Below are 10,188 nucleotides of genomic sequence, written 5' to 3'. Positions count from 1 at the left end.
TAGATGCGCCATTGAAACTTGCTATAAAACTTTATTGGCATCAGAAAAATATACACTATTTAGAACATTCAATTTAAGTCATTTCAGCTATTTGACAGACTCATCACAAGATGATCTCATACATAGAAGATAAATGGCAGAGGGAAAGCTTTTTGTACTACCTATTTAAAAAATCTGGAGATGTGAAATCAAAAATAATCATAACTTTCAGAAGAGTTGTGAACCCGTAGTCTTTTGGTTCAGGGCTTTGGCCAAATGTATGTCATTGAGTTCAAGTCAACAAGGAACGTGTGCAGGCGTGTTCGATATACTCTCCTGGTCTGCTACAGGTTCATACGCCCTGGAATGTCGATAGAGGCCATAGTGCTGAACCATGAACAGTACATCAAACAAAATGGACAACAGTCCCAGTCCGAACTTCGTAGGGTCACCAAATATCAACCCCCACTCATCTAAAAAAATAAAGCAATTGGAAATAAATGGGATGCAGCAAAATTATACTAAATCGCAAATGTGGTTTATCAAATCAATGAAAGGTTTTAAGAGGAAGCCGTTTTGCAGATTTTTTTTTTAAAGTGACTAGGAAACTTGCATCAAACAGACATTACAATAATAGTTACCGTTATTATAAGATTGCAGGAGCATCTGTAGAATGCTGAGCGTTCCCCCCGTGAAGTCTAGCACCACATTCCCAATGCTCCATCCTTCAGTACTCTTCCGTCTGTAATTCATATAAGCCTACAAAAACAAGAAACAAAGCAGAAAGCATAAACAATGAAATTGAGAAACAAATGAAACATTAATAATTTGATGAGTGTACATTCGTTACCTACCTGTGGTATGTATTTTATTAGAGTGATTCCAAGTTTAATGTAAGAGAAATAGTAAAGGTAATCCAGCCAGGTGATGACTTTTGCTACTGCAACAAACAGGCTGACGAGGGCAAATGTCCAGCTGATGAGCAATAGGACCCATGAGATGCGGGACACAGTTTGACTGCCCCTCTTGAAAGAGAGCAGAGTGAGGTTAGATACACTCTTTTTTCCCTTAAATAATATTAATTCCTTCCCAAATACTCTTTCCCATTAGTGCAGTAGGGCTGTCAAACCATTTGAGGTCTCAGCTGAAACCGCTACGGTAAGTGATGCATCTTGAGCTCATCATCACAAAGCTAACCAAAACAGCCCATGATTCTATTCCTGTGCATGTGTGTACACTTGCCAAAAGAACATAGTCTTGAAACATACATAGTGTTTTTTTATTTACCTGTAGTTTTTTCTAACCTATGCAGTATTACTGTGCAACTTCCATATCAACAAGGAAAATCTGGTAATTCCACGAAGAATGCCATCCAATATATACATTTGAAATAATTCATGATGCCTTCAGAAATCTTTTCCTCTCAAAATTTGTTAAGGCTTTGAACGTTTCCCTCATCTGACAGTTTACGCTTAACTTTGTAATATTTGAAAACATACATACCTCATAGACTGCAGCTTGACAAACGTAGATCAGGCAAAGTAAGACAGCATGAAGACTAAAAAACACGTCATTCGCATCTATAGGGTTAACTCCATTGGGGTTTGCTTTAATGAACTCTTCCTATAAAACATTAAAATGTGAAAAAACACACAAAGGAAGAGACAGGGACTTTATATACTTTTACTATTTATGATTAAACTTCATGTAAGACAAAGATAACCACTTTGAGGGCGCTTTCAAATCTATGGTTCAATCAAATTTGATTTGACATATTGGCTGACTGGCTTTGACAGTTTACAAATTATTGTCTGAATTTATTCATTAAAATCCCTGAACGCATGTTTGACTAATCAAAACATCAATATGACCAAATAGGTCAGGAATAAGAGCACCCTAAAATATCGATTGCGTTCATAGTAAGACTTACCTTGATGTAAGGCACCCAAAACAACCCGATATTAAAGATGCTGTAGCAGATGAAGCCCGTTAAGTTAAGAGACAGAAAGTCAAAATTCAGACCTATGACACTGAAAAGAGAAGCATACAGATCAGTCAGTACAGTAAAAGCACACACACAAATAAAGTAAGTAGTGCAAAGTCTCCATGTGCTAGGTTCAGTTCAGTACTCCAATTAATGACAACAGTCTTTAGTCCTAAACAATTATATCACAAAAAATGTATGCTTATTTTATAAAATATGATTATTATTCCATACTGAATAATAAAATAAAACCCACAAGAAATATTGACATAACTATTTTGTTTTTGAATGAACATCCTTTGCAGCATTTCTGAAGCAAAATGAAAACCAGTTAAGGCGGTAAAGTTACCTTTTCCTTCTCCAGTTTTCCCAGACTTGTGGGTAGAAAGAGATTGACCAGGCAACAAAGTACAACCATCCTATCGCTTGATTCACAATAGACAGAGTGTTGCTGGAGATGACTGCAAAGCGAATCCTTGTTTCAAAGCTAGATAAGCAAGAGAAAATAGGATCAGAGTTATGGACTAAATGATAGAAGAAAGGTATGCTTGTTATTGCTTACTTTTCTGATTGTTTCTTACTTTGCATTAGAACAATATATACAATTTGCCCTGCATTCATTCTATTAAATTCTTAACACTTCCATTTCACTAAAATATGGTCTTCATTGAAAAGAGATTATTTTTGTAAGAAGGTTAGGACACATCTTGGATGATTGTGATTGTGTAAAATGATTGTCACTTCACCACACTAACTGATCCTGCAAAACTGTGACCCATTGTGTCTTCCTTATCACCATACCTACCTTCTGATTTCTGAGTTGTTACTCAGAAGATAAACGGTCACCTGACCAATAGTGTGGGCTTTCACCTCAAAAATGACAGAGGTTTTCCCTGGTTGTAACAAAACCTATAAAGAGAACCAATGATCAGACAGCAACATAATCTCTTCAACATCTCAAACACTGAATGAGATCATTCACCAAGTACATACATCTGATGTTTCTCTGTTAGAAATAACCTGCACATCACTTCCATTCGGCCAGCAGCATTTTTAGGTTATTCAATTGGTTATGCTGTTGCAGGAACGCATCAATAGCTGTTACCTGCTGAGGCCATGTAATGATTGTTGAGTAGTTATGCTTGGAGCTGTAGGTCACATTAAACTGGATATCTGCAGACTGGTTGACCGGGGAGCTGGGAAGAAAGAAATTGTATATTAAGAGAAGAACAACACTTCACTGATCCCCTTAGGGATCATTAAGTCAAGAGCAACATTTGAATTAGTCTAATTAGTCTATTTGTCTAAATTAGTCTAACCTAAATTCCTGTTTGTGAATTTGGCTATCTACAAAAAAAAGGTTTTCGACTTCCAGGGGACGGCAGATAGCTACCGACCACCAGAGGTCTGTCTGAAATCTATTTCATTTTGGTAGTTATGTGCTGTAGTTACCTGGATGAGATTGTGACAGTTGCTGAAGACTTCTGCTCTATGTCAACAACATCAGGAGCAATCAGTGAAACAGTGGAGCCTTGAAGACAGGGGTAGGAAATGGAAACAATTATCTCCCAATATTAATCCAACTGCCTGGACACCCATTTATTTATTTGATCATTTAAACGTAATGCAGGAGTGGCCACACAAATGTCATGAAGACGAAAAACCATGCCATTATTTTCATTCCAACTAATTACTACAAAAGCCATTTTAATGAGGCTTATCTCTAGCAAAGCGGGACATACTGTATTCATTTGACCCCTTAATTATACTTGTTGGATGAATGCTGACTAAATTAATTATTGGTAGTACCAAAGAGTGTCTGCTCTAACTTGCCTGATGAACTGTGCACCGTCAACGAAGACAGCACCAGTGTTACCAGCAAAAGCGCCGGCCTGCTTGTAGTCATGTTCTTAAAGCTGCACTCAGCACTCTGACTCAGCTCACATGACCAGATGAGCCCACTCTTTCTGAGATGAGTAAGCAATGCCACACACAGCCTAGTGAGGAAATAAACGTTCAATGGTCAGGTTAACCTGTGATTAGAATAAATATTATGTATCCGTTTAATTATAATACATTTTATAGACAAAGCATATAATGGGACGCAAATGCTAAGTGATTAGGGTGAATGCCTGGCCTTGTTGTAATTTAGTCAACATAGTCGAAGTTGAGAGGAGAAACACTGCATGGTTAAAATGACTCACGGTCACACAGACAGATTGATTATGCTTTTCATCCCATCTATGACCTGTGCCCCAAACAACACCTGATTTAGGAATTAGGCTTCGTAGAGCAAGGTGTCGGGTATTTAAAACGTGGGGAACTGTAGATTTGACACACGATTCGATGTAAAGGGTTTAAGAAGCATAATGGGATAAAGATTGTATTGATGCTGTTTTCTTCACATTCCTAAATAGCTCAGTGATTGGCAGTCAGACGATCGTTTATGCCCGACTCTGGGAAGTTTCTAATAGTCCACGTTAAGTACATTCTCTGACTAATACACGAAACACTCAGACATGATGAGCCATGACGATCCAGAAATTACATCAAAATACTTGCTGTTATTATTCACCATGTTTTTGCAAGACTGCCTACTTTTACTTTGTTGAACACTTATCTTAATTTGCTTCAAATTGTTTACGATCTTGCCAAGATTGGCAGTAGTATAGTCACCGTGTGTTTGCTTTTTGCCAATTTACCTCTCGGTTTCGCAAAACAGCCGTCACTCACGCTCACAACCTGTTCCGTAGTACCGCCTATCCGCTCCGTACTGCACATGCGCAATGGCTGTCACTTTACGGCACACAAAAACATAAACATGGGAAACTCTCCCAACACTTTAGGGGGCGGTGATGCACTACCTATGTGAAAGAAGACGAACAAGTAGAAGAACACGCTGCAAAGGATTTGCATCTGGAAGAGAGGGGGTGATGTTGAATATACAAAGTTCATGGAAATTTACAAGAAGCAGTGGATCTGGTGGCAGATCTGAATGTAACGTGCCGATTACGATGCATGTGGCCAAATTGTATGGTTTATATCTGATGGTATGGGCCTTCTCCAAGAGGAAGGTTAAATATGTATGGCTAAATATATGGTCAGAATAAAAGTATTCGAATTGAAATAATCAGGTATATTGTTTGATGGGATCACTGGAAAAGACATTTAACAAAGTGCAGGATAATAAAATCTCATGATGGTAGTGGAAGGATCCCATTTGGGGGCAGAAAGACAAACAATGTTGCAGACTAATATATTTTACAGTCTATGTTGTACACATGTCTGGCATGTAGATGATTTCTTTTTAAGGGTGCAGCAGGTAAAATAAATGTAGAAGAGCTTGATAGTTGATGGGTATTCAACTATTGAGGCAATACAAGCATACACTGGGGAAATGCCAACACTGAGAAGTTGGAAGATGAGAAGTTTATAAGGCAGGAAGGACTGTAGGAACAGTGGTGTGTTTGTGTTACGTTCCAACACATGCAGGTTAACAGTACTATGAGGGCCGACGCAGTGGCTAGGGGGGCAGGGGAAACAGGACATAAATGCCAGTGGGATGCAGGAACATGAAAAGAAAATCCCAACAGCAAAGGGAGTGGACAATGGGCAGCAGTGGGACGAGAGTCACACGTGGAGACATTGTCATAGACTTCAAAAATCTGTTAGAGAGGGGCTGGGGAGATGGAGGAGAGAGGAGGTATAGAGGCAAGGTAATACAATACATCACCTTACTTAGTTGGTACCAGACAGAGGTATTGGGGCAGGGTAATACAACACAGACTAAATGCATCTCCTTACTTAGTGGTTCCAGACAGCCAACAATAGAACATGCATACATGCACTGTAGGAAACATGATATAGAGATGGAAAGACTTTTAGAGGTGGATGTGGAGTTGTATTGGATAATAGGTTGAATTAAGTATAGGGTGATATGGCCATTTTCACATATATCAAAGTAATAACAATAATGCTACCTCAATAATATATAGTAAAATAAATAGTAATAATTACACGTTCATTTCAAATAATTCCGACTAGGTAGGACGTGACTCAGACCCCCGGGCAGTAGGCGGCGGTGTCTGCACCTCTCATCTGTCTTTAACCCAATATCACAATAAGAAGAAGATCACGCCGCTGCACTGTTGCCCTTGTGCATCCCTCTAACGTGTAGGGCAAACACGGATCTGAACTGGAAATCGAACAGCTTTAACATTACACCAAAATCACGTTTTTATAACGTGTGCAGACATGTCCCTGTTGAAGGCTTGGCTGAAGCCTACTGCTATTTCACGGTAATTGGTTAATTTATGAATTGATTGAAGCTAGAGGATGATGATTATGTGTCATCTTGGGTAACTTCTTACACATTAACTCCTAAGATCATGTGTATACATTTGCAACTAACTATGTATTCATATCTAACACAGGGTGGGTGTAAATCTACCAGGTAATGATTAATGTGGTTCTCGGTATAATATTTGTTCGAGTATTTTTTTTCTTGCATCGATTCAGGAAGAATGGAGGTTGATATTTGGAAATAAACACATTCAGATCCATGTTAACTAGGCCTACCAGTCATTTTAATTGGGTCATATGTGTTAGTAGCTTGGCTCCGCCCGCCTAAGTACTTCCGCTCAATTTTGATTTCCCTTCAGTACATCTGCCTGTATGTTATGGTGTGTTCCCGAATCCTCGAACGCAAGGCTTCCGAGTCGAAAGTCGAAGATCTCCCAGCTTTAGTTTAGCCTGGCTAACGCCAGACCTTATCTCAATCTACACAGACCTCTGAAGAATAAGTCCTGCCTCCGAGGCTATTGGTTCCATATTTAAATGTCTATGGAAAATAACATTGGGGTTTTGAATGATCTTACGTGACAAACTCTGTAGGAGGCGTAGAAGTAAAAACTACACACTTTTCCCATCTAGATTCCACCTGGGTTTTGGATTGTCGGTGCCGTTAAAGTAGTTAACCATTATGAAGAAGCATTATGCGCCGACGTATGACGTCACGACTCTCCCAGTCAAGGTTGCATAGCAACGGCAATGTTTCATAAGCTGTGTTCGAAATCGTTCCCTATCACGGATATAGTGCACTATATAGGGTGCTCGCCATTTTGTAGTGGTTAATTTCATGCACTATATAGTGCACTTAAAATACCGAAACGAACATACGATGGACCCTACATGTTGCTCCTGTATACCACAGTGCAATGCGGTCGTGTTTTTCCGGAGGAGAAGAAGAAGCTGAATAACCGCGAAAACGAATACATTTAATGATGGAGTCTCCGGCTGTCGTTTAGAAATGTCAACAATTTATTTGGGATTTAACATAGACATTAATAAATATATCTATCTGGCTGCGTCACAACTCAAAACTCACTTGTTCAAACTCGCACACAACGTCTAACTGATCACTGTTTTGATTGTTTTTTTGTTTTTTTTTATTTCTTATTGCTTATGTTTATTTATTTATTTATTTATTTTTTCCACAATGTATTGCTTTTTAAAAAATGTATGATGACTATATGCTCTGTAAGGTGACCTTGGGTGTCTTGAAAGGCGCCTCTAAATTAAATGTATTATTATTATTATTATTATTATTATTATTATTATTATTATTATTAAATACCCGGCGCATTTACTGACGCAAATGACGTTTAGAAATGTTCAGCGTAGTGTCCGAATTCTCGTTTGTTCGTTCCCTAAATAGGGCACTATATCATGAACACTATAAGGAATAGTGAGTGAGTGTATAGGAGACGATTTCGAACGCAGCTATAGTTTTTCCAAATTGGTACCGGGCGCGTCATCCATACGTAATCCATTCCAAACCTGCCTGGCAACAGATGATCGCGTCGAATGACGTGAAAGGTTCACAAACATTCGCAAACCTTCTATCTAGCGATCCGTTATCTGTATTGTGCTATTTCGTCCTTGACCTGCTTTAAACACTCGGTTTACTTGCTAAATTTGATTAAACAATTAAATACAATACAAATATAAACTAAAAACAAGTGTTATCTAGCGATCCGTTAACTGTATTATGTTATTTCGTCTTTGGCAACATGAGCGCAAATGTTTTTTGAAACCTGCCCGGCAACGGACGACGCGATCATCTGCTGACAGGCAGGTTTGGAATGGACTACGTATGGATGACGCGCCCGGTACAAATTTGGCAGCCGGTACAATTTTAGTGTGACAGCACCAGCGCCCGCCTACGGAGGAGGTGGTGTCACGCCAAATTTGTACCGGGTGCCAAATTTGTACCGGGCACGTCATCCATACGTAATCCATTCCAAACCTGCCTGGCAACAGATGATCGCGTCGTCCGTTGCCTGGCAACGGATGATCGCGTCGAATGACGTGAAAGGTTCATGAACATTCGGGAACCTTCAAGCTCGTTCAAAACAAGTGTTATCTAGCAATCCGTTTTCTGTATTATGTTATTTCGTCTTTGGCAACATGAGCGCGAATGTTTCTTGAAACCCGCTTTAAACACTCAGTTTACTAGCTAAATTTGATTAAACAATTGAATACAATACAAATATAAAGTAAAAACAAGTGTTATCTAGCGATCCATTATCTGTATTATGTTATTTCGTCTTTGGCAACATGAGCGCAAATGTTTTTTGAAACCTGCCCGGCAACGGACAACCCTTACGTAATCAGTTGTCCGTTGCCTGGCAACGGACAACTGATGACGTGCCCGGTACAAATTTGGCACCCGGTACAAATTTGGCGTGACAGTGGCACTGTCACGTTAAAATTGTACCGGGGGCGAAAATTGTACCGGCCTACGTCATCAGTTGTCCTACGCCATTGAGCAGTTTTTAAAGGAATGAATGGGCGGTGTCATGCCAAATTTGTACCGGCTGCCAAATTTGTACCGGGCATGTCAACAGTTGTCCGTTGCCAGGCAAATAACGGTTCGCGGATAACGGATCGCAGATAACGGATCGCTAGATAACACTTGTTTTTACTTTATATTTGTATTGTATTTAATTGTTTAATCAAATTTAGCAAGTAAACTGAGTGTTTAAAGCAGGTCAAGGACGAAATAGCACAATACAGATAACGGATCGCTAGATAGAAGGTTTGCGAATGTTTGTGAACCTTTCACGTCATTCGACGCGATCGTCCGTTGCCAGGCAACGGACGACGCGATCATTTGTTGCCAGGCAGGTTTGGAATGGATTACGTATGGATGACGCGCCCGGTACAAATTTGGCATGACAGCGGCCATGTTTTAGTCCGCTGTCCTTTCTTTAATGGGTCCATGGGAAGAAGACGATGGGTGTGTCGCATTGATTATTAGACGTCGTCATCATCTTGCCGTCCCTCCCCGTTCTGTGATTGGTACTGGGAGCTCTGGGAACTCAACTTGCCTGTCCATCACACGTTTGCACACCTAGCTCGAACACAGGACGGTGCATGAATACAATTGTTAATGGTTGATAAATGTAGGGAGATTACTTTCTTTCTCAAATCTTGCACTTTAAGGATGTTTTATTATGTATAAAATCCTTTAATAAAGTATAGACTATTTTTTTTCATTCAAAGTGTATCCGTCTTTGGCAGATGCTTTCGTCACACCGCTGGACAGATTGGCTCACTCTTGGCGCTGCCTCCCCATGTTTGCCATACTGAGGTTTCAGTTGCACTTTTCCATGTGCACGCACCTCAATACAACTCCAACAGGACCTCGGTGGTGCGCTGTGGGAGGCAGAAATATGAGAGAGTTTATCCTGTCCTGTTGGTCCGACCTGATGGATCAACTATTAATATCAGATACAAAGAACCAAGGAAAATTCTAATGGTTAGTATGTGCTACTCTTAGTTTCTACATTATTCCAGCCGGCACAACTTTTGCCCATTGCATGAAATGTGTACATGTTGTGTGTTGTGTGTACATGTGACTAATATGTAGATGTTTGTGTTCAAAGATGCCTGTGGATCTTTCCACTCTGTCAGAGGAGCAACGGAAAGCACGGCAGAAGAAGAGGGAAGTGACAAAGACTACGAGAAAGACGGCAATTGCCTACGAAGACGACTTCAGTGCTGATAAATATAGCCAGTTTTGGAAGAAAAAATAAACGTGTTAACCATTTACTATGGATTCATTCTTCTCTGACACTTTTCTGTATGCAACAATGTTCTATCTATATCAACCAAATACAGTGAGCAACTGGGGAATTCTTTGTATTTCTATCCATGAATAA

The 10,188-nt window shown here is 39.7% G+C and overlaps 2 protein-coding genes across 3 annotated transcripts; one reads left to right on the top strand and one right to left on the bottom strand.

Moving 5' to 3' along the window:
• Positions 1–11: 11 nt before the first annotated feature.
• ctns (cystinosin, lysosomal cystine transporter) lies at positions 12–4,758 on the bottom strand. 2 transcript variants are annotated; one of them, XM_030373190.1, is made up of 11 exons: positions 4,666–4,758; positions 3,797–3,960; positions 3,416–3,494; positions 3,069–3,159; positions 2,769–2,872; positions 2,313–2,450; positions 1,910–2,009; positions 1,483–1,602; positions 834–1,004; positions 621–738; positions 12–452 (listed from the first exon to the last, which is right to left on the bottom strand). In XM_030373190.1, the coding sequence occupies exons 2-11, from the start codon at positions 3,867–3,869 to the stop codon at positions 277–279; spliced, it is 1,170 nt and encodes a 389-aa protein (XP_030229050.1). In that variant the 5' UTR covers positions 3,870–3,960; positions 4,666–4,758; the 3' UTR covers positions 12–276. The 2 variants fall into 2 exon arrangements, with proteins under 2 accessions (XP_030229050.1, XP_030229051.1); XM_030373191.1 differs by having other exon boundaries at positions 4,539–4,720.
• Positions 4,759–5,571: 813 nt separating this feature from the next.
• mrpl55 (mitochondrial ribosomal protein L55) lies at positions 5,572–10,078 on the top strand. Its single transcript, XM_030371710.1, has 5 exons — positions 5,572–5,674; positions 6,089–6,261; positions 6,397–6,416; positions 9,548–9,785; positions 9,913–10,078. The coding sequence occupies exons 1-5, from the start codon at positions 5,572–5,574 to the stop codon at positions 10,060–10,062; spliced, it is 684 nt and encodes a 227-aa protein (XP_030227570.1). The 3' UTR covers positions 10,063–10,078.
• Positions 10,079–10,188: the final 110 nt, after the last annotated feature.

This window comes from Gadus morhua, chromosome 12, assembly GCF_902167405.1.
Source record: "Gadus morhua chromosome 12, gadMor3.0, whole genome shotgun sequence".
NCBI lineage: Eukaryota > Metazoa > Chordata > Actinopteri > Gadiformes > Gadidae > Gadus > Gadus morhua.
The sequence above is the reverse complement of the archived record's forward strand: the minus strand, read 5'-3'. Positions and strand labels throughout refer to the sequence as shown.